Consider the following 21,892-nt stretch of genomic DNA (forward strand, 5'->3'; position numbering starts at 1 on the left):
TAATAGGTTATGAATATTAATTAACAGCAACTTAAGAAGTCAGGTGGAATAATTAACAGCACCAGAGAAAGCCAATTAGTCAATAATTGGTCAATAAGCCAATTAGCCAATAATTCTTTATTTTATACATCACTACTAAGTAAAGCCGAGTTATAGTCTGTGTGTTTCATTTCAAGTAAAACAACAGTTGAATTGCTTGAATTGCTGAATGGCTTATCTTTATCTGTAACTTTATTTGAGTATCTGTAACTTTATTGAGAATTTTACCTTTAACACTACTTGAGTCTTCCAATTCAGTGCAATTCAGTTCCAATTCAGTTTTACAGAAGCTCATATCTCATGTGATGGTGTGCTTAGGATTGGTAAATTTTGCTTATGCACTCCAACTCAGGTAAAAGAGGTGCACCTACACATACTACCTCATGTAGGAATGGATGTTGTTTGGCTCCCAAGGTTTTTATTTGCTGGAAATTGCTCTCATCTGTTCCTCACTCTTCACTAGTGTTTACTAATCCAAACAATAACTGCCACATGTCCACAGTACCTGAGACTTAATGTGGGGTCATAAATATAAACTGTACTTCTGTAGTACTAAGCAACTTGGCTAATCTAGTTACCCAAACAACCTTGGTTAGATTACACTTTCTTGTGAGACTTTTCAGTGCTTGGTGCATTATTGGTGGGTAAGTTACAGTATTAAATGTTGTCATGTACTGTCATGTAGTGTCTGTGAACTTGTCTTATTACAGGTAGGAACAACATAATATCTGGAGCAGCCTGAGAAACAGATGTAAATGTAGATGTAAATATAGATTTGATTCATTTTAAATTGAGATTTTTCATTTCATTTCTTATTAAGAAAAAAAAACAAAACCCAACAACTGAATTAAAACATCTGGGCCAAAGTAACTATATATTGTGTAGCTTCTATGACCCAGCCTGTTCAAAAGTATTATAGTAATTTAGTGCTGGGTTATGAAAATGATCCAAATTGGAATACCTGGCATATCTGGCTACATTTGCCTACTTCAGAAATTAATTACTTACTTAATTACTCACTTACTCTGGAGATGTGTGTCTGCAAAAGACTTAAACGTAACTGTAGTTAGATCAGTTTAATAGTACTATTTGGGAACATCCAGACATGCTCATTAAAAGGGAATTTGGGGCTTTTATACACTTAAAGCTCTCTAATAACTAAGATAGTGTAGACTTCAATCAAAATCTAAAAAATAATAATTTAAGCACATGAAATTGCCTAGACTATGATTTGTATTGACTCACATTTGGTTTCATTAAGTAAATAAATTTAAATAATTGTCTTGGTCTTGATTTTATTCATTCTAATTCTCTCCATGGTACACTAGTTTTCACTCATGGTCATGTTTATCCAGTCCAGATACTGTGATATCTTGGTGTACACTCCATATGTGTCATCCTTGCCACAATCCATACCCCAGCTAACGATACCCATTGCCCAGTGCACACCATTCTGTTCTACAACAAAGGCTGACCCACTATCACCAGAGCAGGCGTCTTGCCCACCCTCACCAAAACCAGCGCAAAACATGTTGTCTGTAAGACGGAGTATTTTCTCCCCCTGTTTCCCCAGTCTCTTCCACTCATTGTCAATGGAATCTCCGCATGTCTTTTGATCCACGATGGGAAGCCGAACATAGCGTAGTTCATGTGAGACAGTATGTTCTTCTTTTAGGCCAAAACCAGACACCCACCTAGAAGGTACATAAAATCAGTGTTACTATTTTAAGTGAAAACCACCACAAGATAGGGATAAAACCTCAGCCTTTCTTGAATCAGCTGTAACCATGTTGCTGGCAAGTGAGCAAACTTGTTGTACAACTGAAGCGATGTTATTATTATTATTATTATTATTATTATTATTATTAATATTAGCAGAAACATGTTTATATGAATGAAAAGGTCCTTACCCTAAGCGGTCTATCATTTCAGCAGATTTTGGAGGCAGGCAAAGTGGCCTTACTTTTTCAGTGAATGTGATTGGTGTGTTGAGCTTCATCAGAGCGATGTCATTGTCATAATCTTTATCATCAGTGTTGTTATAAAGAGGATGAATATGTATTGATGAAATATTGAGTTTAATAAACTGACTCCTTTCTCTTGGAACATTATGTCCAACATATGCCTGCAAAGAAAGACACTTAAATGTTGCAGATTTAGATTTGACATCAAAGTCTAGAGGTAAGATTATCTTCACTCATCTCTATGCATATTTTTACTTTCAGATCAAGCTTGTGAAGCTCAAGGTTTCATCCCACTTCAACAGCTTTCTGTGGGCAGCATCCTGTGAGCAGCATCCTATGGGCACTGATGAAGGGCTAGGGCAGCGTTTTGCTACCCTGGTCCTGGAGGCACCCTGTCCTGCACATTTATTGCTTTCCCCCAACACACCTGATTTAACTAATTAGTGAATTAACAAGTCATTTTAGAGTTGCAGTGTGTTAAAGCCAACACTAGACTAGAGGACGACCAACACAGATGAGGTTCTATCTCTTACTTTACATCTTCAATGTGGACCAACTAGGTAGGAGCATCTAATAGAGTAAAAGTGAGTGGACACAGTGTTTAAACACTCCAGCAGCACTGCTGTGTGTGATCTACTCATACCAGCGCAACACACACTTACTACCAGATTACAGATTACAGAATTACTTTTCAAATGATTTCACTGTTGCAGACAAATTTCCAATGTCAGAAAAAATCATGTCTTGCTGGACTTGCATCACGCTTGCGTTATAGCGATCGGTTAAAAGTAACCTTATTTAAAAATTATCACAGTTTTTTTTGGCTCATGCAAATTGTATAACCAATAGGTGAGCTCTCTCCAGCACCAATCAGGAAGCAGCAAAACACACATGGTGTCTTTTTTTTTTCTTCTTGTAAATTTCCATCAGGAGCATGATGGGAAATACTCTCAAAAGTAATCTAGCTGCAGTCATGCAAGTAGTGATCCTGCAAAATTCTGTGTGTTTGCATGTCTAATAGAATATGCAGGGAAACAGATGGACTACAGTATTCTAGAACTACAGAGTGCTCCTATGTAGACAGTGAAGCTGAGATAATGGTCAATGTGAGGTGAAACATTATTTGGGTCTTAATTAAGGTATAAGTGTGGATATGGCATACTAGTAAAGTCAACTCTCCAGCCTCAAAATATAAAAAAGTCTTAAATCAGGTGTAAGAAAGCTGGATTTCCAAATTTGGAAAAGTAAAAAAAAAATGGATATGAGTCGTTTATGTAATTTATAACTTTGTTTACAATTGTAAGGCATACAATATGTAATAGCATGTTATTGGCTTAGATTTATATATTTATTTATTTACTGACTGATTGATTGTATTTTATTATGCTCATCATAGCATAATTGTTTTTCCCCTGAGTCTGCCTTTGCTTGGATGGACAGATCAGATTTCCTAAAATCATTTAAAAGGCCTTTATGTGTTCACAACATATGGATATATATACACACAGCATGGTGCATCTTTGAGTACCTTAATTGTTTTTGTAGAAAGAGGGATTGTAACAGATTTGAAATTGTGGGCTGCCGTCATTATCCACTTCTCTCCAATGACAAACGCTCCTGCTCTTTCACTGGAGGAGGGAAGGAAGAAAACCTGCCAAGGGAACGAGCCTGGAGGAGCCTTCTGCCCTCCAAGTATCCTGCCAGCACCAGGGCTTAGTTTGTGGTGACCGCATACTATCACACATACATACGTACACACATACACACACACATTAATGATACAAATGATATTATTATGATGCCAAAGTTTAAATATATCCAGTGTTTTAACGGTCACTTTACCTGGAGAGCATGACGGAACAATAATGATATCATTGTCTTTCCATTTCTGGTCAGCGCCACACATATAACTCACTAAAACGGGGAGGATTTACAGCAAAAGCAAAAGAGACAACTGTGCACTGTGGTACAATATGACCAAAAGAATTATTAACCCATTGACTGACATCATGTAAACAGTGTTTCTCACCATTGTGAATTTCACGGGAAGTGTAGAATGGTTCATTGCAGCTGTACTTAATGACTGACAGGTATTCATTATTAGAGCCCTTGACAAAGTTCACGTGTCCGTTTAGCAGGGGTTTAGGTTTCCCACAGTCAATAGCTATAATGAACAGAAAGAATAATAAAAACAGCACTAGCCTTAATAATACATACATGCACACATACATACATACATAATATACACATTACTAGATTTATTTATGAAATGTTTAATGAAAACAGTGCCTGCTGTTTTTTTTTTACCATCACAGGTGTGGTTGTTGGGGTTGAGGAGAAATCCATGTGGACAGCTACAGCGGAACCCTCCGATGAAGTTGTAGCAGAGATGACTGCAAGGGTTGTTCTGGCTTGTGCATTCATCAAAGTCTAGCAGTCATGAAAACAGAACAGCAGGGGCCAAACAAACCAGATAAGGCACTGCCCATCTCTAAACCAATGGACCAATGTGTGAGTGTGTATTAGCTTAACCATTTCAAAAGCTCTCCTTAAGAAAGTCCAGTGTCCACAGTTACAGTCAAACACCTAGTTTATATAATCAGTCCCTCATTAAAGTAAATCACTGAGCTGCTGGTGGAACTGAACAAACTCATGCAGTGTCTGGAGTTCACAGAGAAGTTAGCACCCGCGTTTTTCTGGAACCAAGTCAGTGAAGTTACTGAAAACAACACATTCTGACTGGCTTCAATGTTTATCCACATTTATTTGAACCTCAGATTGTGTTTAATTGGCAAAGTAACACAATTACTGCTGAGACAGTTCTCATGACTAATGCACAGAGCTGTATGTTGACTCACTCTATGCATATCATTTTCTCTTACTGCTACTCTAGTGCTACACCAGTCTCACTAGTTCCTTTCTTGTCTTACCTTGTGTTTGGTAGAAGGCCCTGAAGCCAGAGTGGGCCTGTGGCTGAGAGTCATCTGAACGAAAAAAGATGGACAAACAGCTTCCGGGAGAGGAGAGAAGCTGGGGATTGACTTTGGACTGCAACTCCTCATATGACACACTCTTACACAGAGACGTCTTTAAATGTGTGTCCATGAAGATCTGTGGAAAGAGCATCAGTGCTGCATGTCAATAGGAAGGTAATGAAAGTAATATTAAAAGAACAATATGTAGCAATTTTAGCTTAAACAAACTAAACAATTGCACATGTACTGCTGTTCATGAGGAGACTGGAAAGGGGGTTTTGCACTGTATTTATTGCATAGCGACTGACCATGAGGGCATCATGTTCACACTGTGTACTGTTCTCCAGATCCAGATGAATGATAGTCAGAGACACAGAGAATCCTTCAGGAGCACACACAGACCAGTTCTGGCTAATGTGGTTGGGATATCCCAGTGGATAATCTGGGGAGTTTATCCAGCCTAGTAACTGGGAGTGTACCAGAGGCAGCAGCAGCAGCAGACAAGCACTGAAGTAAAACATGGGTTAATAAAAAAAAAGTGTAAAGATGAACATGTGATTTTTGCTAAAGTCGTTCAGACTCTGTAATAGGTATAAAATTGTGCAAGCCATATCAGTGATGTTCTTATTTATTTATGTTTTGTTGTTATGAAAAGATTGACAATGTGCAATTTGGACAAGGGTGCCAAATAAGGCTGTTAAATATATTTCATTTTCTCAGGTGAAGCAGTGCAGTATTGTTTTGTGCAGTACAGTAAATTTGAGTAACACGCTTTAAAACACCAAGTCTGACAACAGTACACAGATTATGCACTCATTTTATTAGGGAGCCTGAGTGGGGTGGAGAAAGGGGACTTTAGTTGGAAAATATTACTAAAAAAATCTAGTTGAAATTATTTTAACCATTCAAATGATTTTGTTGCCCAGTATTTGTTGTGTTTTGTGAGAATACACAGAGCATGGTAAATAAAATCACAATCAAATGTAACAGATTCAATACAGGAATCTGCCCACACAAGTCCCCGGGCACAAGCTGAGCACAGCTACTGGCTAAAAAACTCTTTCAATGTAAAATGATCATTATTATGTATAATAATATATATAATATATATATATATATATTACTACTACTACTACTACTATAATACACCACCACTACCAAGTTAATCATACTGATTAAAATTACAGATACCAATCCAACAGTACTGACCTGTATTTCCTCTCAACAGAGAAATTTTACCCACCTGAGAGAAAACATTTGCAGTAGAACTTTTTAAACCTTCGTCAACAAAAAACAACAACTCCGAAACAAAATAGATGAACTTTTAAAAACCTTAGTTTTCGATACTCGTTAATACTCGTTTCACTTTGCTGGTAAGTGATACAAAATGTAATAGGTCACTGAAATTGATTGGTGCATGTTTACATTGGTGTTGGGTACTGACCTACCAGGGCAGAGAGACAAAAAGGCTCAAAACAGTGACAAAAAAGGCCATATTAACACTGATTCAGTAGAACATGAGATTTCAGTGTGTCACTAAGACATTTCTATAAAAATATTGTAACATGTAAATGTATGTAAAAAGATAAGTAATGTCACCCATCATCTTGAAAGTCAAAGATTAGATTGTTAACTCTATATGAACCTAAAAAAGGGGCAATGTGTGTATACTTTATATCTGTTAGCAACACCAATACATTAAAAGTAGAAAAGGCATTAAAAAGATGCTTAGGTGTTTATTAAATCCATTAAAAAAGACACATATTTACATCATCTAAAAAACAAATATATACATAAAAAAACAATTGTTTGTATTATGAAGAGAATACAACAGCTTCTCAAAAGGTGTGAGCTCTCTGATGACGTTTGCTATGGTATCAGATGTAGCTGTTTCCTCAAGTTTGTATCGTATATGAGAAATGTCAGTTAACAGGAACGGTGGAGGTCAAGCTGAAGTGTGGAAGACCAAGAAAACTTTCCAAGAGAACATCTTGCAGGACTCCTAGAAAGGTGAATCTACTGACTTTCAGTAAAACATAGAAGGCACTGGAGTGTTGTACTGTTATACTGCTCTACGCTGTACTTTTGCTTTTTTGTTATTTTGAAACTGTGAAAGATGAAAAAAAGTAAAGTACTGTTTCATCTTCAACGTTATGCCTTTTGAAAATCAGCCCATCCTTTACTTGCTTAACTATTCACAGTAATAGATATTTTGAATGGGATGACCTAACTTTTGCATATCACTCAGTGTCCTGTGTGTTTATACTTGATGGCAGTGTTTAAAAAGCAGAACATGTTAGGGAACATTGATCGGTTTAGCAAGTCACACATATCACAGACCAGGAGGGGGCGCTTGAAAACCACAAACAGATGAGGGGTGTTCATTATCTTATGCTAGTGCAATGACATGTTAGCATACAGTTGCAGTAATCCGGTCCCCTTTCAGCGGTGTCCTTCTACAGAATCTGCTTCAAGACATGATGTGTGAACTGCTAAGAAAACTGAGACTGGACAGTTAAATCCTCATATCCTCAAATTCCTTATATCTCTGTGAGTGTGACCTGGAAGCATTCTGTCTGAGGGTCAATGTTGAGTATGAAGGCATCCTCGTTGGAGTAGTGTTCAATGATGTTATCATCCATGTTGACAAGAATCCTGATGGCCAAATAAAAACAAAAACACACAAACCAACAAAATGAGCAGGCATGTAAAAACATACAGTGTGAAAAAGTTATTGTAAGAAGTCACATCTAGAAGTTCATTCACAGAACAACTCCATCTGTTTTTTTATGAATAACTGAATAACTAACTGATTGTCTCCATGTTTAACCCAATAATAATGAGCTATTTATTTCTCTATACCCAACTTCCAATGTATAACGTATAAATATGATAAGTATGAATTAATTAAGTAAGTAATGGCTTAATGGCTTTTTGTATTATGAACGTTTACTCACCCTTTCTTACTTTTCTTGTAGATTTTAGTTATCCTCTCAGCTGGAAGAGTGTATTTGCCTGATATCTAGAAAAGAAAATTGAAAATCTGTATTTCTGTGTGCTTCACATAAAACACAACACACAGATGGTTTACAAAGCACATGTTCATACTTCATACTTACAGCCTCAATCAAGCTTTTCACTGTTGGAGACTTCAGCATTAATGCATCAAAAACCTCATCAGCTTCTTTCCTTACATACAGCAGAACTGTAGAGAAATGCCCAAGGTCACTGGTTATTGCAGAATGAGAATCCTTTCAGAGAATGAAATGCAATGGCAGCAAGAATCACTCATGCTCAGAGTCTCTCAAGCACGTCCATTCTGTCACATTCAATTTGCAAAAAAAAAAAAAAAAAGTATGTAGACACATACCTCTCCTTGGTGGGTTTCCTTTGCCCTGTTTGGCTGGCGAAGGGCCGATGTCATCTTCTGTCTGTCTAAATGTCCTCTTCATTGTCATGCTGTAGTAAGAGTCAAATCATTTTATATATTATTTCCATGATTGTTACAGTGGGGAGAACAAGTATTTGATACACTGCTGATTTTTCAGGTTTTCCCACTTGCAAAGCATGTAGAAGACTGTAATTTTTATCATAGGTACTCTTCAACTGTGAGTGATGGAATCTAAAACAAAAATCCAGAAAAATACATTGTATGATTTTTAAATAATTAATTTCCATTTTATTGTGGGAAATAAGTATTTGATACACCAGAAAAAGAAACTTCATATTTGGTACAGAAACCTTTGTTTGAAATTACAGAGATGAGACGTTTCCTGTAGTTCTTGACAAGGTTTGCACACACTGCAGCAGGGATTTTGGCCCACTCCTCCATACAGATCTCCTCCAGAGCCTTCAGGTTTCGTGGCTGTCGCTGGGCCACACAGACTTTAAGCTCCCTCCAAAGATTTTCTATTGGATTCAGGTCTGGAGACTGGCTAGGCCACTCCAGGACCTTAAGATGTTTCCTACGGAGCCACTCTTTAGTTGCCCTGGCTGTGTGTTTTGGGTCGTTATCATGCTGGAAGACCCAGCCACGACCCATCTTCAGTGCTCTTACTGAGGGAAGGAGGTTGTTGGCCAAAATCTCACGATACATGGCCCCATCCATCCTTCCCACAATACGGTGCAGTCGTCCTGTCCCCTTTGCAGAAAAGCATCCCCAAAGAATGATGTTTCCACCGCCATGCTTCACGGTTGGGATGGTGTTCTTGGGGTTGTACTCATCATTCTTCTTCCTCCAAACATGACGAGTGGAGTTTAAACCAAAAAGTTCTATTTTTGTCTCATCAGACCACATGACCTTCTCCCATTCCTCCTCTGGATCATTCAGATGGTCATTTGCAAACTTCAGACGGGCTTTGACATGCGTTGGCTTGAGGAAGGGCACCTTGCGTGCACTGCAGGATTTTAATCCTTGACGGCGTAGAGTGTTACTGATTGTTTTCTTTGAGACTGTGGTCCCAGCTCTATTCAGGTCATTGACCAGGTCCTGCCGTGTAATTCTGGGCTCATTCCTCACCTTCCTCAAGATCATTGATGCTCCACGAGGTGAGATCTTGCATGGCGCCCCAGACCGAGGGAGATTATCCGTTATTTTGCATTTCTTCCATTTTCTAATAATTGCACCAACAGTTGTTGCCTTCTCACCAAGCTGCTTGCCTATTGTCCTGTAGCCCATCCCAGCCTTGTGCAGGTCTACAATTTTATCCCTGATGTCCTTACAAAGCTCTCTGGTCTTGGGCATTGTGGAGATGCTGGAGTCTGACTGATTGAGTGTGTGGACAGGTGTCTTTTATACAGGTAACGAGTTCAAACAGGTGCAGTTAATACAGGTAATGAGTGGAGAACAGGAGGGCTTCTTAAAGAAGAAGTAACATGTCTGTGAGAGCCAAAATTCTTACTGGTTGATAGATGATCAAATACTTATTTCCCACAATAAAATGGAAATTAATTATTTAAAAATCATACAATGTATTTTTCTGGATTTTTGTTTTAGATTCCATCACTCACAGTTGAAGAGTACCTATGATAAACATTACAGTCTTCTACATGCTTTGCAAGTGGGAAAACCTGAAAAATCAGCAGTGTATCAAATACTTGTTCTCCCCACTGTATATGAAAGAACATTCAGAACCAAAATAATTTGTTTACTTTACTGCAGAGTCTGGAAACCAAAGTCTGGAAGACATTGCTCACTAATCCATAAACTGTACACTTGTCAGCACAGCACTTACCCATCACTCTCTGTTTCTTCAGTGCCAAAGCCAAACATCTGCGAACAGAAAGTCAAAAGCTGAAAAATAATGCTTTGGGAAATAAAAAAAACACACTGTTTTACATCTACAACACAGTCTCTCAGTATATCTTCCCTCACAACACTACGCATCAACCTAAATGATAGACTTGTACAGTAATGACATACAGCAACCAGGCTGAGGAAGGAACCAGCAATATAGGATTCGGATGAGGCAACGCTCACCTGTGCAGCTCTCTGCAGGTTACTGAAGTGGACATCAGGGATGAAAAGCACAGGCTGGGACTCTAGATCCAACATGGCTTTGAAAAGCGCGATGTCTGACTTCTTCTGCATTAATGCCCCATGCATTCCCGATTTTCCTGGCAAGTCTGAGAGAACATGAACAGTTTTAATACGTTGACTGTTTTTATTTTTTGTTTTTTTTATTATATTGCTGTTGAAGGTGACACTTGCATCTGACTAATCTGCTATTTCTTACTATGATCATTTGCATGTCTTTGACATGCATGAGTAAAATGGGCCATGTAATGTAAATTTAGATTATGGTCAGCAGAATTATCAGGATAAACAACATTATTGTGCTCTAAATTCAGTTAAAGAGATTTACCATATACCTTTAATATGAATGAATGATTCATAATAATAACTACATCCTGCATAGACGTTTTTTCCCAAAGGGTAATGCCTGTGTAGCAGAAAACCAAAAATATTGATCATGTTTTGGCTCCCTTTGTTCTGGACAATCTACTTCAAGGTTGCTCATGTTGTGCATTCTGGGATGCTTTTCTGGTTTCTAAAATTGTACAAAGTTATTGTAGTCTTTCCGTTTCCATCTGCAGTCTTTATTGCACCATTCTGAAAGCTCTAGAGACGGTTGTGCTGAAAATCCCAAGAGATCAGCAGTTTTAGAAACACTCAAACCAGCCCATCAGGTTCCAACAATCATGCCACGCTTAACCCTAATTCTGATGGTTCAGGTAAACATTACCTGAACCTGCTGGCCTGTATCTGCATGATTTTATGCACTGCACTGCTGCCACACAGTTAGCTTATTGGGTAACTGCAAAAAAGTGTAGGTGTACAGGTGATCCTACTAAAGGGCTGGGTGAGTCTATATGGATGCCCCTGTCTTACCACTATGGCCGTGCCCTCCAGGTGTATGACCCTTCACCTTCTTCCGAATTTGTTTTCTCTCCTCATCCCGGATCTTACGCTCAGCTCCCTGTCGGGTAACAGGACATGCAGGAGTTACTTCTCACAATAAATAAACCAAGGTGATGACCTCATTATCTTAATATGTAATGAGCAAATATATAATTAGCTGGTCAGAAGCAAGATCTCATCTGTTGTTGAACAAGCCTCTAAACCACAGACTAGAACTACATTTCTGCCAACCTTGTCACAGAAGACCTTGATCTGACAGTAGGCCCTGTGAATGGGCTTGTTGCTCCTGTTATTGTAGCTGTAAGTGTCAATCTGAATCATCAGCGGAAGCCCTTTCACTCCCTTCTGAGAGGAGAAGTCTGTGCTTAAACAGTTCACTGTGATAAACACCTACGAAAAGAGAGAAAAAGAACATGAGAACATGCATTTCTACCAGTGTGTGGGCATTTGGAGTTTATACGAGGTTGTATTGTTCTGCTTTTCTTCTCCTTTATAGACAATAATCCTTTAATTATCTTAATATCCAATGAAAAGGATTAGCCAAGAGATTTCTTCTTACATGCATTACACAGCTAAATGCCTTAAAGGTTCTTTAGGAACATCATAATGTGGTGTTGATCACCTAATCACAGCATAAGAATTTAACAGAAATTTTGAAGACTGCATGGAAAATAAAAGAAACGGGTCCCAGGGGTCCTGCGCCATAAACTAGGCATATGGATGTGGTCGTGTCTGAGTTTTGTGTGAGTCATAGACTTCTGTGATATTTCTCAACATGTAGCCTCTGGGATTCTAGCAAGTGCCATGACACAGGCTCTGTACCGGAGTCTGCTATATACTGAATTAGCATTGTTCAGCAGGCACTCTGAAAATAAAAGTGCTACAAAGGGTTCTTTAAGAGATGCCCTGGAAGAACCATTTTACTTCCACCTTTTTTTAAGGAGATGTGCGTTAAAAAAATGGTAAAGAACCTTTATATCTACAACTTTAACCCTTTAAAAGGTTTATGACACATGTCTCTTGTAAAAAAAAGATTCTTCTGGACGTTGAATCCAGTTTCCATTTTTTTTTGTTCTCGCTCAATGTTAAGGGAACAGTCAATGTAATTGATTGGCCATATAGTATAGCACCTACCAAGGAACTGATTTAAAGACCTCTGTTCTATGGCATCGCGCAAAGACCCTAAGTTTGAGTGTGGATGATGATTCTTGGATTTACTTGGTCTATGTATCTTACATACTGTTTGCTGTGCTCAAGAAGTACAAATAAATAAATAAGTAAATAAGAGATGAGAGAGAGAGAGAGAGAGAGAGAGAGAGAGAGAGAGAGAGAGAGTGAGAGAAGAATAACTTAATAAGGCTTAAACAGTACAAGAACTGTGTTTATTTACCAGTACTAGGCACATGCAACAAGTTTCATTCAGTAAAGATAGATGAGAAGGTGTGGCCTTACCAAACTTGCCTGATCACAATTATGCTGCAGTTGTGAATGCGTGGTATCTTGCCTTTATTAAGCTCCTGACAAACTAGTTATAATGCTGTTTTGTGCAAATCTGAAAGTAATTTTATGTGATTTCTCCCCACAGGCAAAGTACCTGCTGCAGGTGTATCCACTTTTCAAATATGCTGAACAACAGGTGCTAAAAAGAACAAGGAACCAAGAAGACGAAGAATCCTCTGAGCATGTTATTTATCCAGCATAAACTACTCTCCATCTCAACACCTGCCCACAGTTTAAAAGATCTTCAGGATTATATCTACGCTCTAGAATCCAGATTGGTTATGAATGGTTAAGACCACATGACATCTGTTGGCCGATCTGCATTTCTGCTGGAACTTACAGTTTATTCAAATAAGCTAAAAGACATTTGTTAAAATGCTCCCAACTGTAAATTGCCTAACACCAATCTTTCAAGAGACACTGGAAAAACTGCTTTTGAGAGGGAAATCTTTTTGCCCCGAGTGAAAATAGTTTCCCACTGACAGGCTTCTCGGCCTTCGTGTCCGTACCTGTAGCTTTTGTTTAACAAGAAGGCTTATGGAGCAATATTGTGAGAACCACTTCTTTTCTCATGGTCACATGACCACTTCCAACAGGCATCAGTTAATAAACGACAAACATGTTCAAAACAACAAGCGCTTGTACTATGCACTATGCATCCTTTCTGCAATGCTCATTACACGTCTGAGTGAGCGTGTGTATAAAGTTGCATCACAAAGCTTGTGTGCTATTATTTCACATTAGAGCCTTCAAACTGATAATAGGGTACCAGAATAATTTTGCAGGAAGAGAAAGAACTCAATCCTATCATCTCAGAGTCAATTGGTCCTGTCTGCATCTATCTGTAAGGGTTCATGAAAACATTTCAAGCCATCCATTAATGTTAAGACAACATATCTTCATGTGTCATTTTTTTTTGTAGAGATTCAAATAGCATAGTATTATTCTACTATTAAAATGTATTTAATCAAAACTACAGCGACATCAAAACACTATACTAAACATAATGTACAACTGAATGTATATTGTTGAATTTATTAACATAATCTTACCAAATTACTTCTGCTGAATCTATTAGAGGTATATTAGAGATTAAGATATCAATACTGACAACTGCTCAATTACTATTTGTTTTAAAAGGGTCTGCACATCAACTTTCCAATTTTCAGTTACCCATAACGTGATGCTTGAACACTTAGAGGATATAGAGACGTTCCTCATCCAGAAACCTGCTGTATATTCTACAGGTCAGGTTGGTTTTGTTCTGTCTTGAGTGTACATATGATTAGAAGCTAATGTGACAGTACAGTAACCTTAAAAAGCATGCTGGGCTCTTATTTTAAAAAATAATAATTTATTTGGAATCATGCTGAACATTAAATAAAGTCATTCAGCTCAAAGCACCTGTTCAACAGCATATAATCATTTGTCAGTTTAAAACTAACCAGTTCTTGAGTTTGCAGAACACTGAACATTTTCATACCTTAGCCTCCTCGGTAACGTCCCAGGTGAAAGAGACAGCATTGTAGGCGATTTCCTCAAGATTCCCAATGGTATTGAAGCTCTCTTTGTAATCAGCTAGACAGAAAGCAGTGGATAGGGTGGAGATCAGTTATTATTGATGTGGCTTGTGCAAAAGGTTAGACTCCTTACAGTGTCAGAACCTCAGAGCTTGCAAACACTTTTTGTGGCAGCAAAAAGTCTATATTTTTTTAAGCCGCATTTTTTGCAGAAAGCCTCTAGTTAAGATATCCTTGGGTTGTCTTGCCTGCACAGTTTATTTTTAAGGACGCGCAATTTCTATGATATTTAGGTCAGGGAACTGTGAGGGCCATAATAAAAGCTTCATCCTCTGTCTCTTCAGGTAGTCCATGGTATATTTTGGTGTATATTTTGTATCACTATCTGGTTCTTTCAGCTTCTGCCTTTTTTTTTTTTTTACAGATTGTTTGACTTGAATTGCATTCAAGATTTGCTGGAAATTTGTGGAATTCATTCTTCTGTTCACCTGTGCTATACTTTCAATGCAATTAGGGGCGATGCAACCCCAAACATGACAGATCCACCCCAATTCTTCACAGTTGGCAAAGGTGATCTTTTAGACTGTGCATTGTAGATGTTTTGTCTTTTAAAAGTCTTTTGAAAATATAGTGATTTATTACATAACTTTCGTTAACGTTTTATCAATATAGAATCACCACAGTAAGAAAAGGGTCAACTAAAGTGTCTGATTAGACAGTCACAAGAACCTCACTACCTGAGACTGCATCTATTTATGTGCACAGCTTCCCGCAACGGTTGCAATATCTATTCAAATCCTGATCTGCAGCTTCAGGCTGCATGGAAAAATCCCTGGATACTGTTATTCAAATCAAATGTTTAAGACATATCAGGTTCCAAGCCCTCCAAAAAAAGCCCTACACTATATCTTGTAGGTCTGCCAACTGCTGTTGATGAGACCCCAGTAGTGGTCTTTGAGTATCAACCATCCCCCTACATCTCAGGCTTGACCCTATTCTTTATTGTCTTCCCATTTCCCATCTGTGAGTGAAGGTGAAGGATTTCACAGCCCTAAGCCTTCTACTAGTGTTGCATTTAACGGGATACAATATGAAGAGAAGGCAAAAGGCTACTGAATGAGGGGTTGGAGTTAAGCACACACACGCACACACAAGCACTGGCTGAGGACAAGAGGGGGGATTCCCCTTGAACGATAACCCAAGTATCTGAAAACAGTTGTAAAGCACACACCCACACACACGCACACACACACACGCACATTAATGTATTTTAAATGTCTTCATTCTACAGGTTATATGTAGTGAATAGTTTTAGTTTCTGAAAAAAAAATTTAAGCACTGTTGATCAGGATCAATCTTTTTTTTTTTTTTTTAATCCAGCAAATTTAACTATTGTTACTAGCATAAGATGTTAAAAACACCTCAGCATATGCAAAGATTATATCAGTAATTCCAAATATATTCTATTACATAACTATATACTGTATATCTACAGTGTATTTCTGATTCATCTTTGGTTTAACAAAAGAAAAAAAACCTTCCAACGAATTAACATGTCTGAATGTGTATGGGGCATGTATGGGCTTCCCTCACTGTTTCTTTAGGAGACTTAGTAGAAACACTGCGTTATAACTAACCCCACCGTGTGGAGGCTGGCCTTTATCCCAGTTAGCTCTCAAAATTTGAAATAGTTACACCATTACTCCACTCATGATGAAAACAGGTCTTTAAAGTGAATATGGGGAAATAGCTACCCAGATACAGTCAAAATTACTGAGGATGCTGCTACATGAATATGAGTAATGCATACAAAAGCATAGTCTCCTTCAATCTTTGTTACATATTACTCCGTGTCAGTGTGTGCACCACTCTCCCCTACTATACATACTGTTTTTGAGTTATATAAGGCCTATTTATATAAGGAGAGCTTTTTTTTACTCAAAAAATAAGGCATAGAATTTGTGATTTACTCTGATAGGATGCAAACAGATGTCTTGTTTTGCTTACCAACAGTGGTTCTCTACAAAAGCAGGAAAATGAGAAACCTACCAACAAGACTAAAAAGGCATATTGGCTGAAAGACATATATAGATTCAGCTCCTTACCAATGTCCAGGACTCTCTGTTTAGCAGTGTGCTGACGGTTGTGCCAGTAGTTCCAGTGCTTTAGCTGCTCGTCCCGACATTTATCCTCTCCAAACACCACCATCACCACACTCTGCGAGAAACACCAAAAGCGCCATAGTAGTACAAGGGGCAATTTTACAATATTCAACCTTGTTTCAAACACACTAGACTATACACAGAAATTACAATGGCTTATCCAAATAGAAAATACAAATAGAAAATGCAACTCAAACAAACCCATTTCAGAATCTCTGCTGGTTAAATTCCTTGCTTTAAGCAGCAAGTTCAAACTGCAGAAGCTTTAAATGGTTGCCATGTTGAGAGCAGCAGAACTTACCCGCACTTTGCTGATGGGAAGGCGCAGACCCTTGCTGGCCCCCGTCTCACTCAGAGTGATGCCATAGAACTGCCCTCTGTTCAGATAGATCATTGGCCCCTCACCTTGCTTCTGCCGCACTGATAGGCTTGCTTCTATGCTGTACTGGAAGGTGTCTCTACATCAGAGGAAATGAATGAAAATATCAGTATGCCCCCTTTCCTTTTCTTGCCTTTCCTTGCCTTTCCTGACTTTCAAAATGAAAAATAATTTCAAACATTAGAGAATGTAGTACTCACACTGCAGGCTGCTCGTAGAGGGAGTTGTGGGACCCTAGAGAGGCGGGTACTCTAAATTTCTGTTAAAAGCACAGAATATCACAGATCACATTAATGCTGTAGTGATTACTAAATAAAAATTAAAAGAAAAAGAATAAAAACTTCAGGCTCTTCTAGGCCTAATCATGACTGGAAACTGAAAATGTTGGTCTGTCATCATGCATGTTGTCTGAAAGTATTGAATTACTACTCCTGTTTCGTTGTTTTGTTTGGAAACAAAAGGGCTATGTTCTTAAATTGCACATTCAGAAAATTGTCCATTCAGCCCTGTTGTCCCCTGTTGTATCTAGGTAGATATAGTCATGCTAGCAGTCCTATTGGTCAGGACTTTATAAGCTGAGTTAAAGGTGTTATGCATTAGACTGACCAAGAGATTTACCACTCACATAATTAGGACAGTGGAATTAATTTATCACATTCTGATTTGGTGTAGTTGGTGTGGTGAGGGAGACTGGGGTTTAACTCCCAATCTGGGAGCATCAGCCATAAACATAAATATCATGTATAATTTTCAGTGAGTGGTACTGATTTTGTGGGAAAAAGTGGGCCTCCTTGAAATCGAAGATACATATGAATAGCCTAAACACTGGTAGCCCAACCAGGTTTCAGTCAGTTGTCAAAAATGGAGAACAGTTGCACAGCTCTGTGGATTTTTATTCTGAAAGAGTCACTGTCAACTCAGCATAAAAGGTACTATCTGTTCTAAACTTCAAGCCTCAAATGTCTGTGTTTAATTTAAAATGTTCATTATTGTTAGCTTAGTACTACCATAACCCCAATGTCATGGGGACATTATCATTGTCATTGACACCTTTAAAAATAAATAAATAAATAAATAATTTTTTTTACATTTATGTCCTCGAATGAAGGCCTAGGTCTAAAAGCGTAAAATGTTTGTATATTGTATTCTACCATACTGGTAATCTGTTTCTCTTATCCATCACAGAGCCAGCCATTCCACAGGAACACAGACGATGTTTCAGGCATTAGGTCGACATAAGCTCTCACCACATTCTCTCCAGTGTAAGAGTCTTCAAAGGTACTATCTGGCACGCTCTTCTGCTCATCCTTCATGTAACGGCTGTGGGTAATGGTCCTTGCCTCCTGAGAGGTCTGCTGATAAGCCAAGCGGTAGTGTAGCTGTCCCTCTTGCTGGTGGTTAGAAGTGGATAATGCTGAATACTCTGGTTTTACAGTGGCCACTACTCCCCCGTCCACTGGCAATGAGCTGTACAAATCTCGCTTTGCCTCTGGGCTGTGGGAGTCTGCGTTGAGGGAGAGGTTGACTGGGAGAGATTTGGCAGCCTGAATACGCTCCTCCACTGAGTCCACACCTCCATGCCATATCCTGGGGAACATATATTTAAGAATGTTAATCATATGTTTAATATGTTTTCAAGTGTGTTGGAATATAAGGCAAGGCATCCTGCAGTTGTACAATACAGTAATTTGCAATGCAGTTCTGTTTATATTAGTTAGCTCTAATTACTGTGTCCAGGTGAGTGTTTACTGCAGTACAGACCTCTTTTCCTCCTCTGGGATTTTAGCTACAGGCAGGACTCTCTTCTCTTTTGGAACCTGGAGGGCAAAAGTAAATAGAACCACAAGACTGCATTAGTATCAACTACCATATATCTCACGTCATGTCACACTGTCAGGCAAAAACCTACATTTTTACAGATTCTATTTTACGTCTTGACATAATGTGAATCTCGTTGCTTCTCTTTGCAATGAGTGATACTTTTGAAAGGTTTTTGAGGGACAGCAACAAATATATATATATTGAGTACTATTTTTTACAAAGGCTTCAAATGTACCTTAGCCATGTTTAAAATCCTATATGTAGCAATAAACATCTCATGAAGTGTCAAACAATCTTTTCCATGTATTAAAGAGGGTCTGCAGACATGAGACAACACTTTCTTTGTTTAGACAGCTTAAGTCATATTTGAATGAACCACATTAGAGTAAACTCTAAAGGTGGTCTTGTTCGTCTAATTCGATGTGTACCAGGGTCCAACGGCAGCATTCTGACTTGAACTGTAGCAACAGCACAAACACACTAGAGTTTGTTTAAATCTAACCAAATCTGCTGAGTGTAAACATGTAGAGCCAAACCTGTCTGCCACATGGAAGGCAATTGTATTACCCAATACACTGTATCAACTGGCAAATCAAGAGGTTTTGCTTTCTTTTACAAAGCACAGGGAAGCACTTATAAAGTAACTGTCCCTGGTGTTTAACCGCCCAGATGTCAGACAGTGGAGAAATGGATCTGAACGTCTTTATTGTGCAACACAAAATCTTTACGAGGAAATCAACAATGCTTGGCATAACCCCTGATAGCTTCCCAAAAGAGCCTTTCCAACTGACCTTGTAGTAGTCGTAGAGCAGACCAAGGGCTGCTACACTGTCCTCGTCTCCGTTGATGCTCATCATAGCTTTGGTGACTGCAGTCAGAGGGTTCTCTAGGTAGGCCCTCCAGGCCTCATCTTCATTGGTGTAGACGCGGCGCGATGGAAAGGATGTCTCATTGGGGACCACCACTACCAGTCGTTTACTGCATGTCACACAGTTAACACAATTAGAACATATGTATTTACTTCAGCTGACCAGTGAGGTCACATCTTCGTAGGCTATGTAAAAGGAGCCTTCAGACATAAACGTAAATACTATACTGTGTGCTGTGAGTATCCTGGTCTCTGAGGTTCTTCAGGTGTTTGAACAAATCAAAGCATAATTTGGTCCAAATCAAGAAGGCCAGTACTTAACTACATTACACCAATAATTCATTAATTCATTTTAGTATATTGCAAAGTATTATGAAATATAGCAATAGCAATAAGGAATTGTGTCCATAGTGTCAGTCCTGAAGTCTGCTGTGTGTGCCAGGCCAATTCAGCTGACTAGTGAGTGTGAATCTACAACGTGACTCTGCATGTTCACCTGATTTCAAAATCAGCAGAAATCATAAAATTAAAACCTGACAACAACAAGTAAAGCACAAATTCTTGACTGTTTTCTCCACATCTTTTCCTGCATGAAACCGTTCATGGGTTTTAATGTGTTCCGATGTGTTCTTCACACTCGATCTGTGCAATCTAAAGTACAGAATCTGATGTGCTACTAGTGAATTACAAATACCACATTTGCAAACATTACAGACTTGTACTTTCCATCCTTGACTGTTTGTAAAAAGCTCAGCTGACACTTGATTAGACATAGGGGGAACCTTTTCATCCAATCCAGACATCCACACTAAATAAAACTGACACCTTTCGGTGCCTGGGGGCTTCTGGAGCCAACAAAGAGCTGTACCAAGTACCTGCTATTCCCATAGCTCTCCCTTTACATTGCCACCCAATGTCCTGTCCCCACACACAATGGATTATCCCAATGGATACAGATACCGGCATGTGGAAGTCAAAGGGATGGTAGTAAATCTAGGTTAAAATCTTTAATTCATCTGTGCAAATAATATCAGTGCATTGTAATAGTTCTGAGAGTGTAGCTGCTGTATCGATTTACAGTAGGTGCACCCTCAGATCTACACAGCCAGATAATGCAAGTCCAAGGTCAAGCCTGGGCAGTAAGAGAAGAGCCAGAGGAACAGTACTGGACAGTCCTAATCTGGAGTACCCCCTGCCCTGCATTTGTAGTGTTTTCCGGCCATGACACATCCATCCCTACTCAATAAAGGCTTGGTTACTTCAAGGTGTGTTAAAAACACTCAAATAAAGGACAGAGGGAACTCCAGGACCAGGGTTGGCAACACGGCTCTTCAAAATATGAGAACCAGAATGAGCTACTGAAGCAGCTGAGACTCCAGACTCCAGAGCTAGAAACAGGTGGACTTCAGCTCTTCAACTCACCTTTCCTCTTGAGCCATGAATGCCGCCGTGCGTCCCTGTTTCGCTCCTCAGAAACTGCTCAGGAACAGACAGCCGGGTCAGAGAAAGGCCTCGGGACCTTCAGGAGAGTGAAGAGTGAAAGGGGGGGGGGGGGTCTGGCTGATCGCTAGCGCTCTTCACACCGCCGTATGACGTCAGCGCACGTTGCAGCCATAAACAAAACAAACCCAGCAGCTTACAGCTCGAGGAGTGGAGAGCAGCCCAAGAAAATCACACAGAGCCCTCCAAAGAGAGGACACCTCAGCTAGCTGACTGAGGTCTGGGAAGGTAAGGGTATGAATGAGTGAGCTGGAGGACGGGAGGAGCACTAAGTCTTTGACCCGTTGAGATACAGCGGTGTAGGAAGGTCCTTCAGGATAAGACCCGCCTCCCTGACTGGCTTTCAGCGCATGTGACTCAAAATGACAGTTTAACACATCGCCTTGCTGCACTTTCATATTTCTGCATATGATGAGGAGCTCTGACATCTGAGCTGAGCTCTTTAAATCCAGGTGAAGTTTACCATGTCCTGAAACTCTGTGGCAGATTCATGATGTCTGATTGTTTGGGCACCCCCCCCCCCCCCCCCCCCCACACACACACACCCCCCATTTGTTCAGGTGGTATTTCTCTGTTTATTGTTATATGTGTGATTATGAACAGGTATATTAAATGCAGACCAGTATTTGTTTGATAGAGCACCTGTTATCACACAGGTGTTGTGCAATTTCAGCATAACAGGCTGAATCCTAATATATTTTTGATCATTTGTTAAATCAAATTTAATGGTCTCCTTACTGACT

The 21,892-nt window shown here is 39.2% G+C and overlaps 2 protein-coding genes across 2 annotated transcripts; both read right to left on the reverse strand.

The window, feature by feature from the left end:
• Positions 1-1,363: 1,363 nt before the first annotated feature.
• On the reverse strand, positions 1,364-5,499 carry LOC140555847 (mannan-binding lectin serine protease 2-like). Its single transcript, XM_072679167.1, has 8 exons — positions 5,287-5,499; positions 4,934-5,114; positions 4,311-4,433; positions 4,036-4,167; positions 3,846-3,935; positions 3,532-3,737; positions 1,950-2,164; positions 1,364-1,733 (listed from the first exon to the last, which is right to left on the reverse strand). The coding sequence occupies exons 1-8, from the start codon at positions 5,497-5,499 to the stop codon at positions 1,364-1,366; spliced, it is 1,530 nt and encodes a 509-aa protein (XP_072535268.1).
• A 2,019-nt stretch (positions 5,500-7,518) lies between these two features.
• grhl2a (grainyhead-like transcription factor 2a) lies at positions 7,519-21,088 on the reverse strand. The gene is made up of 16 exons (XM_072679168.1): positions 21,072-21,088; positions 19,573-19,759; positions 18,722-18,777; positions 18,208-18,547; positions 17,161-17,219; positions 16,883-17,039; positions 16,525-16,636; positions 14,383-14,477; positions 11,631-11,789; positions 11,370-11,457; positions 10,458-10,594; positions 10,213-10,250; positions 8,349-8,437; positions 8,098-8,183; positions 7,936-8,000; positions 7,519-7,633 (listed from the first exon to the last, which is right to left on the reverse strand). Exons 1-16 carry the CDS (start codon positions 21,086-21,088, stop codon positions 7,519-7,521), a joined length of 1,800 nt encoding a protein of 599 aa, XP_072535269.1.
• Positions 21,089-21,892: the final 804 nt, after the last annotated feature.

This window comes from Salminus brasiliensis, chromosome 5 (genome assembly GCF_030463535.1).
Source record: "Salminus brasiliensis chromosome 5, fSalBra1.hap2, whole genome shotgun sequence".
Lineage (NCBI taxonomy): Eukaryota > Metazoa > Chordata > Actinopteri > Characiformes > Bryconidae > Salminus > Salminus brasiliensis.